The 21,605-nt window shown below is 38.1% G+C and overlaps 1 protein-coding gene across 1 annotated transcript in view; it reads right to left on the reverse strand.

The window, feature by feature from the left end:
* The window catches only part of dare (NADPH:adrenodoxin oxidoreductase, mitochondrial), an 80,173-nt gene that overhangs the window by 24,549 nt on the left and 34,019 nt on the right, over positions 1-21,605 (reverse strand). Inside the window, exons 3-6 of the mRNA XM_067149802.2 lie at positions 20,333-20,551; positions 18,563-18,778; positions 9,022-9,214; positions 6,344-6,706 (exon numbers count right to left, since the gene is read on the reverse strand). Of these exons, the coding sequence (XP_067005903.2) occupies positions 6,344-6,706; positions 9,022-9,214; positions 18,563-18,778; positions 20,333-20,551 (991 nt within the window). The remainder of the gene's footprint in view (positions 1-6,343; positions 6,707-9,021; positions 9,215-18,562; positions 18,779-20,332; positions 20,552-21,605) is intronic.

The raw sequence follows: 21,605 nt of genomic DNA on the forward strand, positions 1-21,605 counted from the left end.
TTTTTCTATTATCGCTGAAGAAGAGAAATGATAATTTTCTTGAAATATGTACGATGATGAAATGAATTAAATTAATAATCACCATCTATTAATTGTGAAAATCACCTGTGTTGACTGGCGGACTCGTTTTCTCACAGGGTGTTAAATCACAGCGGACATTTCATGCTCCATGTATGGGGTTCCTCTAACTCTTCTAAAACAAGTTTTAATCTTCGTTATATGATTTTCAGTATCACCTTGCTGGCATGTGGTATCAGAGCAATTGCAATAGTTGGAGCAGTCCAATAGATCTCCTTTTATTTTTCGTGGGTATGGGAATGAAAATGTTTCGTTTCCAATCTGTGGACCAAGTTCAGGTTTACCCAATCTCTTGACATATAACTGTTAAAACTTTAACAGATGTTTCTTCTGTTGCTTGCCATTTTTCAGCTACAATTCCATCTGTTCCCGAGGCTTTTTGTTGGGTGAATGACTTTAGAGTTATTCTGACTTCATCTTCTCTCTTTAAATGAGTTGTCACTTTTTATTTCTTGATTATACAAGTCCTCTCCCTGTCTGGTAATGGAGTAAGTCCGTATAGCCAGCGACTCAACACCGAGTGTCGGGCGGTGATAAATAACTCGACTCCCTAAAGGGGCCAACGGCTTTGGGCGGATGAGCCCCTTTAGGTAGGTTGATGGTCCCCTTAATGTAGGAAATGACAATAGAACCCATCACAAGTGTTTGGCCCAATGGCAAAACTAGCAGAGGAGGAATCTGTTACTCTCATGGTTCCCAACAGTCATGGAGGCAGAAGAAGTCATGCCAGATGAACTGGCCGCAAAGGCGCACCTCAGTAGTACTTTGACTCTGCAGCAGTTTGTTGCAGTCTCGGCGTTTGATCCCGCATGTCCCATTCCATATGTGCCACAGGACATGGCTCCGAAATCACAGTGTGGGGGTCACTTCCTGGCAAGCTGAGATCCACCCTAAACAAACCCACGCCAGTGGCATTTGTCACTTACTACTGTACTTTCAAATTCCACAGGCAATGGGATATTGATAGTGAGGGCAGGTTACAGGTGAAACTGGAAGCCCCTAGTTCGGACTTGCACGTTGGCAACGGATGTGTGATGGTCGTTCCTCCATGAGGCACTACAAGGACCAGCTTAAGCACACCATGAAGATGACAGGTCTTAATCCACAAACGTGGAACATGCTTGCTCAAGACAATACAATTTGGCACCGGACCATCTCTGCTGCTTGAAAGGAAACAACGCAGATGTGAAGAGGCCAGGACAGAAGCACAAAAAACTCCGTGCAGCACAACCACGCCCTCATCCAACAATACTGTGCAATCTGTGTGGACGCTTATTCCATGCTAGAACTGGTCTGTTCAACTATCGAAAGTATATCCACAGACAGATGTGAATTTATTGGAAGAAGATAATTACTCGGAAACAAGTTAAAGCCGCCACCGACGCCGACGATACAAGTACTCTGTATACTCTTTCCATCTCTGTTTGATCCCTTCACCATCATTAATTGTTTTTCCATTAGCATCCTTGACCATTCCAATTCTTGGTTGAAACTTCTTTGTTAAGGTTGGAAGACCTTTCTAGTCAGTACATATGTGTTATAGTACTTCTCTTTATCTTTGGGAACATTTTGCTGGTAATCTCTATTCAGCAGGGTCATTCATTCCCTATCCTTCAGAATTTGGGCTTCTTTCCGTCTCTTTGCTATTTTTATACTTTTGGTTGTCATACAATGTGATGTTCTCTTTTATTCAGCCCACAGCAAGTGTTTGTTACATTCATCTTTAATGATATCTTTAACATCACACCAAAATTCCTCTGGTTCCCAATCAAGGAGATTTAGAATCTCGAAACTATTCTTAAATTCATAATGACGTTAAACCACTAGTATAAAAATTATTATTATTATTCCGCATCAAGACTGCAGGCATCGGAAATGAAGTTCTCGAGGTCTACTACCCAGAAGACCAGGATGAACAAGTTAAAATCCCACCATTCTGAAATTCACTCAACTCTGTTTCTGTTGCTTTCTGGGAAATACGTCAGGGCCTTCCAATTTATTTCTAGCAAGTTCTGCAGCACCAACAACAGACTGATTGTCCTCCCGTGAAATGAAATGTTTCGGTGTCCTACGAAACACAGTTTGGAAAATGCGGTCTGTTTCTGTTTCTGTTTCTTCCCAATAGGATTTTTGGCAGCCCTAGAGATGTTTTTCCATAGTTTCCCACATTCACACCAGATAAATGCTGGTGATGAACCTTAATTAAAGCCATGACTGCTACCTTCCCAATCCTAGCGCATTCAGACTGCAGTGGTTTGGACATGGAGAACGGAGCAAATGAGAACAGCCGTGGTGAAGATGGAAAGAGAGATAGAAGGAAAATGCCTAGTTGGAAGACCTAGAACCTGGTGTATAAATATAATGATCAAAACTGACATTGCAGCTAAGGAAAGGACACTGGATGATGTCATGAAGAGCAAGACATTCATGAATAGAGGAGAGTCGAAGAGGCTTATCAAACAGTCTAAACCGATGATGATGATATCTGTAGTTAATAATAATAATAATAATAATAATAATAATAATAATAATAATAATAATAATAATAATAATAATAATAATAATAATAAATAGCGATTTGTTGTGGCATCATACACAATCATTAACCTGGCTCATGGGAGATAGGGTCACCTTCCCTATCCTTCACTTGAGTAATTCTTGTCTGGCGCATCCACGCATCCATGTTGAGGGGGTGGGTATCCTCCACATCAGTACGCCATTGTGAAGGAGAGATAAGTTCAGGCAGGGACCCAGTCTCACGGGGTATAACATGTAACCCATGCCCAGGGTTACAAGTTAAGACCTTAACAGCGTCTTAGGCAGAGAAGGAGACCTTCGGAATGGCGAAGATGGTGGATGAGGCAACCCATCCTCTCTGGGAAAAATTAGAAGAGGAAACCACTGCCTTGTGGAGAACAGGGATCTTCAAAGGCTAAGGGAGTAAACCCTAAAAGAAAATCCTCAGATGTGTTAGGCTTAGCAGGTCAGCAGATGAGTAAATTTGTACTTGCTTTCAACTATGATACAAGCCTTGGATGGAAGTTTAAAAATAGAAATGGAATTGACAAGTCTCTGGCTACAGTTGCACAGTATGATGGTAATTCTGATGTTCATGCAAGTGTTAGATCAGAGAACAAAACCCGATTTGGAACAATCAATATTTTAACAATGAATGTGAAGGAAAATGAACTGACTGACCTAATGGATAGACAAAAACCTGACATCCTGTGATTAAGTGAAGTAAAATGGAAAGGGAAAGGTATGAAGAAACTAAGAAAGGGGTACACCTTGTACTAGATGGGTAACAGTAAAGAGAAAAGAAATGGAGTGGGATTTGTAGTGAATCAGAATGTTGAACCAATAGCTGAAGTTTAGTATGTAAATGAAAGAATTATAATAATGCACATACATGTAAACAAGGAACTACTGAAGATAGTACAAGTGTATGCTCCACAGACAGGATGTAGCATGGGAAAAAAAAGAAGAGTTCCTCAATGAACTGGAAACACACATAGTTGGAGATGGGATCATGATAATAGGAGATCTGCATGCTCATGTGGGAACTGATAGAATGGGATATAAGAATGTTCTGGGCCCACATGGGTATGGTGATAGAAATGAATATGGAGAGAAACTGTTGGACTTTTGTATCAGAAATAACCTGATAGTAAAAAACACATGGTTTATGAAGCGGATTAGCCATAAGATCAGCCGATATAGTTGGGATGGACAGTAGGGAACACTCATTGATTTTATAACAACAGACCGAGAATGGGGAAGATACGCCATGAATACAAAGATAATCCCCCATGAAAGTATGGAAGGTGATCACAGATTATTAATTGTGGAATTAAAAGAATTAAAAATCCCTAAAATTGTATTGACGAAGAAACCAAAGATAAGGATTTGGGAATTGGAGGAGGATAAAAGAATGGCATTCCAAGATTGTATAAAATGGAAGTTGCCTAACACAGAAATACAAAGTGGAGAAGAAGAGTGGTACAATTTAAGACAGACCGTTGTGGAAGCAGCAATTGAGGTATGTGGAAAAACAAAAGCAAAGGTTAAGGGAAAGGAGACAAGGTGGTGGACAGACAAAATGAAAAAAGAAATAAAAGAAAGAAACAAGGTGAAGAAAGAAATTAATAACGAAAAGCAAAAAACGTATCAGAGGGATGAGAATAAGATAGAAAGGTTACATGTGGAATACCAAAGATTGAAACTACAAGTAAAGAGGAGTATCAAGGAAGAAAAAAGAGAAATGTTGGGGAGAGTTTACCAACAAAATTGAGCAAGAAAGTTGAGAAAATCAGAAACTATTATACAGAGTAATAAAATCGAAAAGAATAAATCAAGAAAAAATCAAGGCATGGTACATGACGAAAAGGGTCTTCAGAAGGTGATGGCAAAGTATTTTGAAAAACTTTATAATGAGGATGACTGCTCGAAGGAAGAAGGAGATAAGAAAATGGAAATAATAGATGGAGAAAAAGAAGAGAACCCGATAACATGGTTGGAACTTGAAAAGGTAGTGAAAGCAATGACCAAAGGTAAAGCAAGTGGAAAAGACAAATTCAATGCTGGTATGATTAAGGCAGCAGGAAGCATTGGACTACAGTGGCTATACAGGGCCCTCAATGCCATTTGGAAGGATGAAAGGATACCTGAAGATTGGCAACAAGGAAACATTGTACCATTGTTCAAAAAAGGAAATAGGAAGAAATATGAAAATTAGAGAGGTATAACTCTATCATCGCATGGGCTAAAAATAATGGAGATAGTCATAGACAAAAGACTGAGGGATATAATAGAAACACAGTTAGAAGAAGAACAATATGACTTTAGACCGAATAATTCAACAATAGACCTGATATTTACAGTGCGAACGATAATGGAAAATCACCTGGAAAGGAACAAAGTATTTCTGGATTTGGAAAACCTTATGATACAGTTAAGAGAAAACATTTATGGGAATGCCTACAGAAAAGGAATGTACCAAAATCATTAACAAGATAAAAATGTTGTATCATGAGAGTAAAAGCAATGTACGAGTGGGGAGTGGTGACTGAAACATTTTATACAAAAAAAGGACTCAAGAATGGAAGTGCACTGTCACCATTATTGTTTATTATATTGATGGATGAAATCATAAAACGTGTAAAACAGAGTATCAGTAATGGTGAAGCGAATGCTTTGGTATTTGCAGATGATGTGATAATTTGGGGAAAGGGAGAAAAGGAAGTACAAAAGAGAATGGACGTTTGGGATGAAAATCTGAAGGAGTTTGGAATGGTAATTAGTAAAAAAGAAAATTGTAGTCATGCACTGTGGAAAAGAGAAAAAGAGAAACCAAGTGAACATAGATGGAGAACAGTTAGAGAATGTTGAACAGTTTACATATCTGGGTAGCATTATTAATGGAAGTAATGAAATCAACCCTGAAATTAATAACAGACTAAGTAAAGGTACAACATTTTATCATCAAGTCAGAGAGCTTTTATGGGATGACAGAGTACCCAAGAGAACAAAATTAACATTATATAAACAGTATTTCTTACCAATTGTAATATAGGACTAGAAACGCTGGTAACTAATAAGAGACAAGATAGTAAGATCCAAGCAGTAGAAATTAAATTTTTAAGAACATCGGTTAAAAAGACAAGAAAAGATAGAATTCAAAATATTAAAATCAGAGAAGAGCTGAATATAGAACCGTTAGTACAGAACATACAGAAAGCAAGACTGAGATGGTTCGGACATGTAAAATGAATGGGAAAGGAACGGGTAGCAAGAAGGTATTTGGAAAGAGAAGTTAAGGGAAAGAGACTAGTTGGAAGACCGAGAAGGTGGATGGATCAGATTTGGAAGGACATTAGAGAAGCTGGATTGGATGTGGCGGAAGTAATGGAGGAGGAAAAGTGGAAGGACAGAAAAGAGTGGAGGAGGCTTGTTAACCACACCCAGGCGACTGAAGTGGGACATTGATGATGATGAGTATACTTACCTGCCAACAAAACTAGAATAATCCTCATAAAATTAAAGATGATTTTCTTAACAATATCAATATACTTACATCAGAATAACCACCACAGTTACACCGATTAACACACACAGCTGCTGACTTAAATTTAAATATTTAATACACATGTCACAGTCATAACAATAAGACAAGTTCTAGTGACTGAAAGAAACTGATTATACTCTATACTTGCTCACAATATACAAAAAGCATCAAGTGTTCATGTACAAGTAACATAAAACTTACCAGGCTCCACTCTCCCAGCAGAATTCTGTACAACACCTTTCTCAGAGTGGAAAGGAATAGCAGGATCTGCCTGAACACTGTGGTAACCGATGCTTCTTAGAATAAGTCCACACTCCTGAAATTCACGCAACTCTGTTTCTACTGCTTTCTGGGATAATACATCAGGGCCTTCCAATTTATTTATTGCAAGTTCTGCAGCACCAACAACAGCCTGATTGTCCTCCCGTGGAATGAAACGTTTAGGTGTCCTAAGAAACACAGTTTGGAAAATGCGGTCTGTTTCTTTCTGTTTCTTCCCAATAGGATTTTCTATAGCAGCCTTGTAAAGCAGTTCAATGAGTCGCTTCTTAGGCCGTTCTAGGTCTGAAATTTAGAATGGACATAAATTTTTATTAAATCTTACAGTAAACAGACAAAATAATTTACAAACAGAAATAACTTCCACATTCTAACTCTCGGTTTTGTTTCTCTAGGGAAGTACTAGCTTTAAGGAGTGCTTCTCGAAGTTATAAGTAGTGTGCAACGTATTTCATAATACACCTAGCTATACCATGGTTTCAATTGTACCCACAAAAATGTCAGTCATTAATCCTTACCAAAACTATCATAATCTATGAACTCTCCAGGGCAATGGTGGCTGGTGGGAGAAGAATACTGTATGCAGATGTACTAATTTGAATCCTAATTCACAATTAGGCTGTCTCAGAAGGAAGATAAATAAAAGAACTTGCATTAAAAATTAAGTTCCAAAAAGGGAACCATAACTACGTATTTTAATTTCACCACCTGCGAATACTGAAGTATTCAAACTCTCAGGCTTTTTCAATTATGAAATTACCAGTAGTTTGCAGCAGTGTGACAGCTGGCTAGTCAGTTAGATTGCTACATGTTTCCAAGATGCTGGTGGCTAGTGCACAGTTGAGACATCACTGGAAGTCTCCTTGTATGTATGTTCAGTCTTCAGCCCTAAGGCTGGTTGATTCCTCAACAGCTCTGCCATCAACTGTCATAGATGGCCTAGACATCACTGAAGAGGCGTACTAGGGAAATGAGGAGCGAGGTATTTTCCCGTTGCTTTCCTCAAGTATCGTTGAATACTTTAATATTCACAATAAAATAAAATATATACCAATAACAGTGATAAATTTAGTTGGATATTCAAAAGCTATCTGGGGTTTAAAGCAGAACCAGAGCCCAGAGAGAAGAGTGATAAAAGGTACTGATCAACGACTTACTAGCAGGATGTCAAAGCTGGAAGATGAACAACATCTAGACATTAAAAATGAAATTGGTTGTTAATACGCAGTCCACAGAGGCTCAACTCGAAAAATCTGATAGATTTCCTGAGACTCCAGGACTTTACAATTTTGTTTTTTTTAATGATTATTTTAATGTCACAGAAATCAACAGCACAGAGCTGCTTTTCCTAAAAACTCTTTAATGCCACTGACCTAGGTGGGGATCAACTCCACTATCATGGGAAAAGAAAGACAATGACTAGACTAACCAACTGCATCACTGTGGTCAGCTGAAGGTCCCAGTAGACTGGATGCTAAATATGATTCTAATGTATTCATGTTTGTTGATTTTCTTCAGTAAAAACCAGTAGAATTCATCATAAAAGGAAAGGTGGACCAGTGTGGAATGAAGAGAAGAGAAGAAAAGAAAGGAAAAGTAAAGAAAAGGAAAGAAAATAAAGGAAATGTAAAGAAAAGGAAAGAAAAGAAAAGAAAAGAAAGGAGTAAAGCAATGGTAATGACCAGCAGAAAAAGGAAGGAAAAGTGGGGAATAAAAACTGGAGGCAAATATATAGAAGTAGAAGAGCACTTTAAGTACTTAGGATGCAAACTAATGGTAGACCAGATGTGGAAATCAGCAGAATACAAATGGGAGTGCCATTTATCACAGTGTAAGAAACCTGCTATATAGTAATAATATAGCAATGAAAGCTACAGAAATAATCTACACAATATATAACATCCCTATAACAATGTATGGGGCAGATTTGGCCAATGATAAAAAGGTATGAAAGTTGTATCCAGGCAGCTGAAATTAAATTTTTAGAGGAGCATTGTTCAGAAGACAGAATGAAGTAAGAATGAAAAATGAAGACATAAGGGAAACAAGGAAAGTGGAAAAGTTTAATGATAAAATAGAGAGGAACAGGTTGAGATGGTTTGGACACATGAAACGGATGAGCAAAGAAAGGATGACAAAATAGATTTTGAGAGGAACAGAGGTCAAGGATGACCGAGAACTAGACAGATAGATTTAGTGAAGAGCAGAGCAGTCTTATAAAACACAACATGGACTAGACCACAGTACTGATGGAGCAGTAGTGGAATGACAGAAAAGTGTAGAGAAACCATGTTAGCCACAACCTGGAATGAAGTGGTGGTAGTGGTGGTGACACAGTAGCATTTTTCCACTCCCAATGGAAATTCCTAAATTATCATTTATATCCACGTCCAAAAACATGTGTTGGTTGTGAATATTGCCGGACTGCTTGTTCACCCCGAACAATAAAAATTTGCTATATTACACAGAAGGATAAAACACACTGAATTCAAATTTCAAAAAAGACAAAAAGCAATTTCCATGCAGTACCATCTGACAAAATTGCACTATATGATTCAAATATTTAAAAAATAAAAGAAGAAATGGATATCATAACTTACTAGGTATGACGTTCTCAATTCCGGAGAAATCACTGGGATCAAATTGAGTGGAACAGCCTGGTAAATTAAGCATCTCACGCAACTCCTTTATGGTGAATGCTACTTGTAGAGGGCCTCGTCGACCAATAAGAAGCACCCGCTTTATACGGCTCCGAGCCAGGGCAGAAAGGGCATACTCCGTGATGTCCGTTTTCTAAATGTTAGTCATTGTTCAAAACTAGGAAATAATGGACTATGTATTTAATTACAGGGGAAGTGAAAATTATTTCAGGAATTATATACTGGGAACAAATTATGAGTCTGCATGAAGAAATAAAACTTATTATTCAAAAATTATTGATCAAGAACATTAAGACGACTATGCCAGCTCTATCTGAGTAACGTTAAATTGACCATATTCAACACTCCTTTTCTTGTGATCTATAAGCAGCAACATTATGAAAATTTTAAAGTAGTTTTAGAGAAATCTTTAGATTATACTAAATCTCTAAAAATATAAAATTTATATATATAATTTTGTTAGTGAGAGACTATTTGAAGAAAATATTAAGATGGGCATTTAAAAAAAAAATATTTTACAAATTCAATTTATGTACTGGTGTCTTATTAAAATGCTGTAAAAGTTTCAAAAGCCTGGGTCTAGTGGTTTCAGTGGTGAACTATGATGTGTTTTGAAAAATGTCAATTTTCAGAAAAGTAAGTTAAAACTGGAAGTTGTTATAATTGACAGTACACTAATGAAACATGCTGATATCCCTCATTATATGCAATCTGACTTAAGACATTTTCACTATAATGCAATTCAAAAAGTTAATTTAAAGAATTCACAACTGGTAGAAATCTTAGTCACTTGTGTACAGAAAGAAAGATGGTCCAATAGCCTGAACTTGAAAATCAACATGCTGTTCCGTTATCTGTTGATTATTCGGGCAAAGGTGAAAATAAAAACTGGGTAATCAGAATTTTCTTTAGAACTGGTAGGAAAACTTAAAGTTATATCACGACCTCAATGATTAAATGTGCCTGAAACTCATGAAATACTCAGCTCAAAGATGTATGTATGTATGTATGTATGTATGTATGTATGTATGTATGTATGTATGTAGAATAGTCAGCCCGAAGACTGGCTGGATCCGAAACAGCTCTGCTATATCAGCTGTCATAAGTGGCTTAGGCATCGCTGAAAAGGCATACAAGGGAAATAAGTGAGGTAGTTTCCTGTTGCTTTCCTCACTTTCTGTTGTATATCAGTCTGGCAAACCAACTGAAATGTGCGTACCAACCGACCCTATGAGCAATGTTTCACAACATTCATAGCAGGAACTGGCTGAATATCGAATGGCATTATTAGCATTACTACTACACTGGCTGTGCGGTTAGGGTCGCGCAGATGTTAGCTTTCATTTGGGAGATAGTGGGTATAAACCCCACCGTCGGCAACCCTGAAGATGGTTCTCCATGGTTTCCCATTTTTGCAAAAGGCAAATGCTGGAGCTGTACCTTAATTAAGGCCACGGCTGCTTCCTTCCCACTCCTTGCCCTTTCCTATCTTATCGTTGCCATAAGACCTATCTGTGATGGTGCAACGTAAAACAAATTGTAAAAACATTACTACTACCTCAGTCACTTTCATAGTGTCAAAGCCAAGAATGAGAGAACGTAACAAATTTGTTCTAGCCCATACCAGAAGAAACAGTACATTGTAAACACTAGGTCTCACCAGCATCAACTCATAGATCCCAGCTCATTTAAGAAAGCCGGGCTGAGTGGCTCAGATGGTTGGGCTTTCCGAGCCCAAGTTGACAGGTTTGATCCTGGTTTAGTCCGGCTGTATTTGAAGGTGCTCAAATATGTTAGCCCCGTGTTGGTAGATTTACCGGCACATTCAAGAACTCCCGCAGGACAAAATTCCCGTGCCTCATCTCCAAAAACCGTAAAAGTAGTTAGTGTAACGTAAAACCAATATCTATATATTAAAGAGGTTTACTAAAAACAGCTCTGTCCAGTCCATTCATTCATTCTGCTGGACCAATTTGCTTAATTTTTTTATTTTATTCTCTCTGGAATTACCTGCCAGTGAATCATCAAGCATTGATAGGTCTCAAAGTACAGTGAAATAAAATCATTAAATGATCACTAATAATTCCAGGTGAAGGCTTACCCTAGCTCACAATACTTTTTGTACTTGGCAGGTTGCACACAGTTTACATAAAGATATCAGTGAACCTAAAGGATTAAAAATGACTGTGATTATAGTTACACTTGCAATTTCAACCAAACTTGGAACACACAAGATTTAATACTATCTAGAGGGAATGACAGAGGGAGTAAGACACTTTGCACCCCTAGGGATGGAGTGGATCGAAAACGATCTATATTATTATTGAATCCATAGTTTTCAGGGCCGCTGAGATGAACAGTGGCATTCCGGATATATTTAAGTTCAAGTTCAGCCACCATCGTCATGGGAAGGGGTGTGAGAAGGGCTGAAAAAGAAAATTTCCAAAATAACCAAGATTATATATGTATTTTCCAGCACAGCTCTAGAGCAAACTTGGTAGGCCCTAAACAAATGGCTTACTGAACCAAACCCCATGGGGCAACAGCGCTGAAGGGCCAGGCCCTACCACGCAACTGCTGTTCAGCCCGAAGGCCTGCAGATTACAAAGTGTCATGAGGTCAGCACGACGAATCCTCTTGGCCATTATCTTCTAGACCGAGGTCGCTATCTCACCATCAGATAGCTCCTCAATTATAATCACATAGGCTAAGTGGAATTCGAATCAGCCCTCAGATCCAGATAAAAATCCCTAACCTGGCCAGAAATCAAACCTGGGGCTCCAGGTAAGAGGTAGGCACGTGACGGCAATACTGCGGGACTGGCCATATTACTTACTCATCATCATCATCATCAATGTCTCACTCCAGTCGCCCGGGTGGGGTTAACAAGCCTCCTCCACTCTTTTATGTCCTTCCACTTTTCCTGTTCCATTACTTCCGCCACATCCAATCCAGCTTCTCTAATGTCCTTCCAAATCTGATCCATCCACATTCTTCTCGGTCTTCCAACTGGTCTCTTTCCCTTAACTTCTCTTTCCAATTCCCTTCTTGCTACCTGTTCCTTTCCCATTCTTTTTACATATCCGAACCATCTCAGTCTTGCTTTCTGTATGTTCTGTACTAACGGTTCTATATTTAGCTCTTCTCTGATTTTAATATTTTGAATTCCATCTCTTCTTGTCTTTTTAACCGATGTTCTTAAAAATTTCATTTCTACTGCTTGGATCTTACTAGCTTGTCTCTTATTAGTTACCAGCGTTTCTAGTCCTATATTACAATTGGTATGAAATACTGTTTATAAAATGTTAATTTCATTCTCTTGGGTACTTCCGTCATCGCATAAACGCTCTCTGACTTGATGATAAAATGTTGTACCTTTACTTAGTCTTATTAATTTCAGGATTGATTTCATTACTTCCATTAATAATGCTACCCAGATATGTAAACTGTTCTGCATTCTCTAACCGTTCTCCGTCTATGTTCACTTGGCTTCTCTTTTTCTCTTTTCCACACAGCATGACTACAGTTTTCTTTTGACAAATTACCAAACTCCTTCAGATTTTCATTCCAAATGTCCAGTCTCCTTAGTACTTCCTTTTCTCCCTTTTCCCAATTCACCACATCATCTGCAAATACCAAAGCATCACTTCATCACTACTGATACTCTGTTTTACACGTTTTATGATTCCATCCATCAATATAATAAACAATACTGGCGACAGTGAACTTCCTTGCTTGAGACCTTTTTTTTTGTACAAAATGTTTCAGAGTCACCACTCCCCATTTGTACACTGCTTTTACTCTCATGATACAACATTTTTATCTTGTTAATTAATGATTTTGGTACATTCCTTTTCAGTAGGCATTCCCATACATGTTTTCTCTTAACTGTATCATAAGCTTTTTCCAGATCCAAAAATACGAAGATGAGTTCCTTGTTCCTTTCCAGATGTTTTTCCATTATCTTTCGCACTGTAAATATAAGTCTATTACTATATGGAGCAAAATACTGTGGGGGTAAGACACTCCTAGCACCTTACGATTGGGGGTTGGAAAGGAGTGACATGTAAAACTAATTGAAAATGACCAATACTGGTGTTGAATCTATATACTTTTTGGGGTCACTGAGATGAAGTGTGACATTCTGGATGCTGTGCAAGTCCATGTTAGGCTTCCATCGGCATGCGGATCAGAAGGGGTGAGAAAGGAAATGCCCAAAATGACCAAGATTAGTATTTTATTCACATTTTTTGGGATCACTAGGCTGAAAGGTGACAGCCCCAATGACAGTTGTGTACAACATATCTACATTGTGATGTGTAAATATATACAGTTATCACTTATTTTTATTATAAGAAAGGATCAACTACTTCCCAATAATCTGGGCTGCCAGAAGGAGAAAGTTCTATGCAAAACAAATTGATCTAAAACTAAAGCTTTAAATTAAACACATAATAACTCCATAACTCTAAAGCTACAAAATATTTAGTAAAAAAAAAAAAGAAAAGAAACGAACGAGTGGCTGCACTGTTTTTGTCACGTAGCTATCAACTTGCATACGGGAGGATACTGGATTTGAAACCCACTGTTGGAAGCTTTGAACGTGGTTTTCCCGTGGTTTCCTATTTTCACACTAGGCAAATGCTGGAGCTCTACCTTAATTAAGGGCACGTTTGCTTCCTTTCCACTCCTAGCCATTGCCTATCCAATTGTCACCATAAGACCTACCTGTGTTAGTATGACGTAAAGCAAATTGTGAAAAAAAAAGAAGTGCTCATAAAATATTAATCAACGCCACAATAAGGAAATCTACAAAAATTAACTTCAGCCATAATTAACTTAATTAACTGGTAATACAAATCCTAAACGTAAACGTTCAAAAAAGTATCTCGGCACCGCACAGAGCAATATTATATCACGACACATTATCTGACCTATTTATAACAAATGTTGCGCAACAGTACAGATCTTCCAATAACATTATTATTATTATTATTATTATTATTATTATTATTATTATTATTATTATTAATCACTTAAGAAACGGAAGTGGTCTCTATTTTTGCACACTTTACATAACCGCCTTTTCTTGCGGTATTTATCTAACCATCCCCCATGGCGCAACAGTTCCGAAGGGCCATGGCCTACCAAGCGACCGCTGCTCAGCCCGAAGGCCTGCAGATTACGAGGTGTTGTGTGGTCAGCATGACGGATCCTCTCTGCCATTATTCTTGGCTTTCTAGACCTGGGCTGCCATCTTACCGTCAGATAGCTCTTCAATTGTAATCATGTAGGCTGAGTGGACCTCGAACCAGCCCTCGGATGCAGGTAAAAATCCCTGGCCTGGCTGGGAATCGAACCCACGGCCTCCAGGTAGGAGGCAAGCCTGCTACCCCTACACCGCGGGGCCGGCCTTTATCTAACCATACCTTCATTAAAATGTGTTTTGTTTTATGTAAGTTTAAATAATTCAGTCATTAAAAAAAATTTCATCAGGTGAAAAGTTTAAATATCTTTCATCTTTCTGAAGATCTGAGGAACTGTATCTCACCTGTGCTAAATTCAACTCACTTTGCACAATTTTGTGACATACCTTCAAAACACAAAAGCAAACCGCCAACTGGTAGTCATTTGCCTTTGAAAGAGTAGCCAAATTAAACACTAGAATTCTCTGAATTAATTCTCATAATAAATTAGATATCATTTTAATCAGAAAAATTCAAATAATATAATGAAATACTTTTCAGAAAACAGTAATATTTATGATTGCCTGGAATGGTTTCCTTAAGTTAAATATCAGCCTTGATGGAACATCTACAGTGTAACTTACTCTTGGTTATTCAGGCTAATGAAGGAGGGAACATGTACAAAAATAATAAAAAAAACAGATAATCCAATTTCATGACAAATTTATTGGCATTAGAAAAGAGTACATACTGTATTTTAAAACACAGCATGAAAGAGTTTATTTTGAAAAATATCATGTAAATTCATTTGTTTGCCAGAGGAGTTTAAATTTTTTCCTCATGAGACTATGTATTTTCCTTGCTGCCAAAATGTGACTGTAATCAAAGCTTTTTGACTCATATATTCGAAAGCAAAATGTTACAACCCTCTAATGCAGCGCTACTGCTCACAGCGCAGACATTATTGTCATCTTCTCCCTCCTCCTTATCACCGTCCTCTTCTTTGCTGACCAGGCTGTTTGTAGCTGCCCTCCACACAATGTCTTCATCAGTCATGTGTTGGAAGTTGGGTTCACAAAAGTCTATGTTCAACCACTTCTCGATATTGTCCTCATCTAAGTCTTTGAATCCTTTCATACTGGAGGTTATGTTGGTTATATCCAAATAACTCAAATCATCTTCTGTGAAGCCTGAGAAGTCATTCTTTTCTACATCTGGCGGTATTTTGCATCATGACCTCACTAACATCTGTGATTTGACGTACTGCCAAACATTACATATGTCATAAATGGCATCCAACATGGTTAGTTCCTTCCAGAATGCCACCATGTTTAAATCTTCTTCCATTCATTTTCTCATGAGACCTGTCTGATAATGTCTTTTAAGGGACAATTTTACACCTTGGTCCATGGGTTGGATTACCAAAGTCACATACGGGGGCAAAAATTTGGTAAAAACGAGGCCATAATTGTACACCAAGTGGCTCTCACCTGAATGTGAAGGGGTATTATCAAGGACTAAAACAGCCTTTTCTTCAATCCCCTTCTCTTGGAGAGGATGTTGAACTTCAGAAACAAATTTCTTGTGAAACCAGTCCATGAAAATATCTCAGTCTATCCATGCTCCTTTTTTTATTACAATAGTGCACTGGAAATCTTAAGCATCCGTACTTTTAAGAGAACGTGGTTTCTTGACCTTTTCGGTTACACGGGAAATCTTTAGCTTCTGTATCCTTAAAAGAAAGCAGTTTTTTGGCCTTTCCGGCTACACACAATTTAAGTTTGTGATTTCTTCTTGCATTGCCACAGCCTAAAATGGTCATGTGCTTGTGCCAACCCACGGCCAGCAAATTGGCATTTGTTGTATTGTCGGGATCCTGAGCTGACTGGCCTATCGGTTCCGTCACATTCACCTTTATCTCATGATGCAGCCATTATCTGTGGATCTTTGTTAAGCTTGGGCTTTGGATAGATTCCGCTCGTCAGGGTGATGTGTTAATTTCCCCTGGATGAATTTTGGACTAGTTTATGGAGATAGTTACATGCATCACTCCCAGTTACGTTTTGTTATGTGGAATCGCTCTGAATACTGCTGCTGCCTGATATGTTTTGAGCGGGCATATTGTACGGATACGCAATTGTAAACAATGTGCTGTGTTGGCAGTCTGTGGCCTGCCTTCGTGATTACCGGTGAAGGTAATATTACAGCTTTCTTTGAATTTTCAATGGCTGTTTACTTTGGTTTAGGGGCTGCCTGGCCAAGGCGGTAAAGGCATGTTCGGTTCGCCCGGAAGGACGTGGGTTCGAATACCCGTCAGGAAGTCGTAAAATTTAAGAAACGAGATTTCCACTTCCGGAGGTGCACATGGCCCTGAGGTTCACTCAGCCTACACCAAAAATGAGTACCAGGTTAACTCCTGGGGGCAAAGGCGGCCGGGCGTAGAGCTAACCACTCTACCCCATCAAGTGCCGAGGTTACGGATAGTGGAAGCCTTTACCTTCCACCCCTCCAAGGGCCTTCATGGCCTGTACGGAGATGACTTTGCTTTTTGCTTTGCTTTTTTGTTTACTTTGGTTTAATTTTGGTATGTGTTTAGTGGCCCAATTATTTCTCTTTTGGGCCATGATCCATTTATCTGCAATGTGAACTTAAGGATAGTTTTTTACTTCAATATTGCAGGATAACTTCCGTAGCGTCTAGCCACATTATATTTTTCATCACTACAGTAGAGTCTCAATTATCCGACGTAAACGGGACCTGGAGTACGTCGGATCACCGAAAATGTCGGATAATAGAGAATAACTTTGAAAATGAACTGAAACAAACAGGAAGGCTAAAATAATGACATGTTTTACGGTGCTCTACTTATTGAATTACCAATTCAATTGCACAGTACATGCAGTATTAAACGAAAACATTCCAGATGTCTTACGAAAAGAAACTTTTCTCCACAGATATTAAGCTACCTAATACCGTACCGTTTTTGCCACCGATCACGCCACCCAGCACTGGCAGGAAAATTAGGGTCCCCTTCATTAAACTACTTCTGGAAATACACAGCCTTTTCCTGCAGAATGGTGCCAGATATTGGCACTTCACTTACTTTTTCGTAGTGGCATTTTTCATTGTTTTTCTCTGCTCTGGTAGAGCACAACTTTTCAATTTCTTCCCTCTGTTTTTTCCAGTCTCCCACTGTAACACGTCCAACACCATAATCTGAAGCCACATTTTGAAGAATTTCCCCTTTGTCCAGTCTCTTTAATGCACTCAATTTGTGTTCCATAGAAACATTCACTTTCTTCCATTTACTCGCCATACTCACAGAGGATATGAAAACTATAACAGCCGCACCCAAGCAATACTTCAATGACTGAAGACTCGCTGCACCTGTCCTTGAGAAAAACCCAGTCCTACCGCCAGCGTTCAGGCCAGTGCTTGTCCCATGGTCGCACCCTCCACAGCGGGTGTGCCTGAATTTAGTCTCCACCAAAAGTTGAAATTAAGTCTAACAGTGTCGGATAACACGGAATGTCGGATAAGCGAAGGTCGGATGAGCGAGACTCTACTGTATATGCGTATTTCTTGCGTTTTTTAAAAGGAAAAATGTTTCATTTAAAAATGCCCATCTATACATAGCCTGACCTCCATTAACTCATGTGCCACCTCCAATACCTTTGTTCTAATAACTTTGCGATAACTGGATAACCACGGTTTTATTTCTCTTGTATGAACCCAGCAACAAGCCAATCACCATTAAATTTTCCTGTCTTTGATCCTCTGAATAATTCTCTTTATGTGCCGTCACTCTTAAACTTTTCATCTTTCCACCAATGTCATATGTTACACTCAGAAACACCTAACTTTTCACAGTATGTACACTGTCAGCAGGTTTTGCCTTATGTAAAACCCGCAATTTGGAATTTATATCATAACCTCTCTCTCCTTTGTTTAACTAACATGACAAACACACTCTCCTTTTCACACAACCCCCACGACTCCAATAGTGACCAAACTGAAAGCATTAACACAATGGCACCAAGAAAAATTTGGGTTTATTCATGACCTTGAGCTCAGATGTGATGTGTGTGGTGACTTCTGCCGCATAAACCAATACAGTCAGGGAATGATACAAATAGCTTTAAAAAAATTAGTCTTTAAATGTTAAGTGGCACATATAAGATGACTATGGTTTAAAAAATACATTTTAATGTAAAAAATATAATCATATTTGGCCCAATATGGTAATTCCCTGAATAATAACAGTCCTATTCTTGGTAGGTTTATTGTGAATTTACCTTCAATACATCGATAGGAGTCAACATGATGCGAGCTACATCTAAAGCCACATTGCCTTGTCCAAATATGGCAGCAGTCTCAACATCAAGATCGACGGAGAAGTCTCTGTTTTGGGGCAAACCATTATACCATCCAACGAATTCACGAGCAGGCACAACATTACCCAGATCTTCTCCAGGAATACCAAGTGTGCGGTCTTTGTTGGCTCCGTATGTCTGCAATGTAAAAAGTTTTCTTCAGTTCAAACAACACGTTGCATATGAATACAAAGTTGGAGTTTTGCAGAAGGAACCGAAGGATTCTTCAATTCTCCACTATAATTGGATCATTAATTGTAACATCATGTAAATTAAACTAGACATGGGCAAGTTTTAGTGATGATTGTCACTTTCATCAGTAGGGTGAAGAGAAATTTGTGGACAAGCACACCACCACAAGATTCTATATCGAATTAGAAGTCATACTGACACAAACAAAAATACTGAATGTTGTCTGGTTTCCAAGTTATAGAGGTCAGAACTTGTACATGTGGCAACAGAGTGAAGCTGAACACTATGGCAGATATCGGTTTGAAGTACAGACTTTACGTAACAGGGTGGTTGAACGTCTAACCGCGTTTGCTTCTGAATTTTGAGAACCCATGTTCAGTATCACCTGCAGATATTTTTATGCTGTGTTTTTTATCTGGAGTTGAAGGACATAATCATTACATTTAATATCAAAGAAAAACATAGTAATTTGAAGTTAAATTAGATTATAATATTTTCACACTGGAGAAACATTTTAATGCAGTGTTGTAATAACTGGATAGTGTTATGCTGTTATCCTCTGTCATCTGTGCAAAAATATAGTGTGATGCTATAATCGTTGCACCGAAATGTAAGGTGCAAGCTTCCAGCATTTTCTGTAATATTGTATTATCACTTTAAGCATATCCAGGTGAGTGATCACTGTTATTGTGAATGTGTGAAGATAATATTAATTTTATTCTAGAATGCTTCTATTGGTTACTTTTATTGTACAAGATATTGTGAAGACATTCACATCAAAATATTGATTTTCTGTTTATACTGAATGCAATAACATATTGGTACAGTTCATGTTTTTAACTGTTAAAGCACATGTTCCTCAGCACGCGCAGGCTGAGTGCCGCTAGGCTGGGTGTTTGACCAGTTCTTAGTACTGATTTAGTACCTTAATAATCTGCAATCAATGGCTGAGTTACAAGAAATCTACAGTAGTTTGTTGGTATCAATGGAATTCTTGAGATAAGAATGCTCTCTCTGGACCCACATCCAGTGACTAAAAAATGAAAGCTTACATGTAACAATTGGTAAAAAGAGAAGTCGCTGACATCGCCAACTATTGGCCTGTCAACAACAAACCAGTTCTGCTAGTTATGTATAAAATTTGAAAGTATATTCAAGTTAATCTATATTTCATTCTTCGTTTCTCTTGCATATCTTACACCTTCCTCTGCATCCTTGAAATTTTGTATACTGTAGTCAATCAAGAGAGCAAGAATTTTCATGATATTGTTTTCTATTTTCATCCATATTAGTCCTGTTAATTTAAGGCCAAACATGAAACTTAAACCAGATATAAAAGTAATCAAGATTATGAAAGAAATAATTAATCAGCTGGCTAATGATTAAAGTAGCCAGTCCACACAAATAACAAACTGAAACTTGTGAATTTTGAAACTCATAGCACCTTATTATTTCTGACAAAAATGTAACTCGAAAGAATACAGTAGTAAGTTCACTTACAAAACATACAGCATGGTAAGCTTGCTTCAATTCTTGAACAGTCACATCTTGACCTAGAGCCACATTGCCAACAAATCTAACCCTGGGATTATGAGCAGTCTTTGTGAATGTATTAATAACATTCTTCACTTCAGGATGGTCAGGAGCCACACCATATCTCACTAACCCAAAAGGAACAGGAAGACGTTCATATATGTCCACCTGCACATTAGGTAATGTCTAGAAAAAGATAACATATGATACCTTAGTAAAGAAAATATAAGTACAAATAACAAACAGCATGGAGTACATAAAATCATCATTCCTGAACAAACAATCCAGAGATCATGCATTGGCAAGAATAATTTATCTTCATACTAATTAAAATTACTACTGTTGAATTAACTATCAACAGGAAAAGCACAGATTCAAACATTTTCCTGGAGGGAACTCTGTTACAGTCCATTTCTAACTTCAAATACCTTGGAAGTATCATTTCAAAAGTTAACACAGTAAACCAAGAAATACTTAATAGGACTCAGAAAGCTTCTCAATTTTATTTTCAAGTGAGAAATCTACTCTGGGATGATAAAATACCACAGAAAGCAAAACTGACCATGTTTTATACCTATTTCATTCCATTTCTCACATATGGACTTGAAACATGTACTCTGCATAACAAGGCAAATAGTAAAATCCAGTCAACAGAAATGAAATTCATCAGAACAATGAACCAAAAGACCAGGAAGGACAAGATTAGAAATGAAGCAAACAGAAAGAAGGCTGGCTTCAAAATACCTGTTACCGAGCTTTTAGGAAGACGCAGGCTACAATGGTTTGGACATACTATGAGGATGGACAGAACGAGAACAGCAAGGAATTACTTTGACAGAGAAGTGAAAGGGAAGAAGTCAGTTGGGAGGCCAAGGAATCAATGGACAGACACAGTGAAATCGGAGGTCAACAAGGGGAATGCCAAGTGGGAGGACATAGAGGAACAGAAACTATAGCCTACTTTGACAGGAAGAAGTGGTGAGTGTTTGTACACCACACCCGGGAAACTGGAGCTGGAAAATGATGATGAGGGTAAATTTGATGATTTAAGCCAGCAATTCGCAAACTGCAGTAAGCACAAAACCAGAAGTATATGGGACAGAGTAAAAATATTCTCGAACTACATACTTTAAATTCAAATAACCTTGTTATGGTTAGGCACAGTAATTCTGCTGGAGAACATCAGTTGGAGTTGATGGATGTTTGGTCTTTATGATTTGAATATACCATGGAGTTACCA

The sequence above is a fragment of the Anabrus simplex genome, chromosome 6, assembly GCF_040414725.1.
Source record: "Anabrus simplex isolate iqAnaSimp1 chromosome 6, ASM4041472v1, whole genome shotgun sequence".
NCBI lineage: Eukaryota > Metazoa > Arthropoda > Insecta > Orthoptera > Tettigoniidae > Anabrus > Anabrus simplex.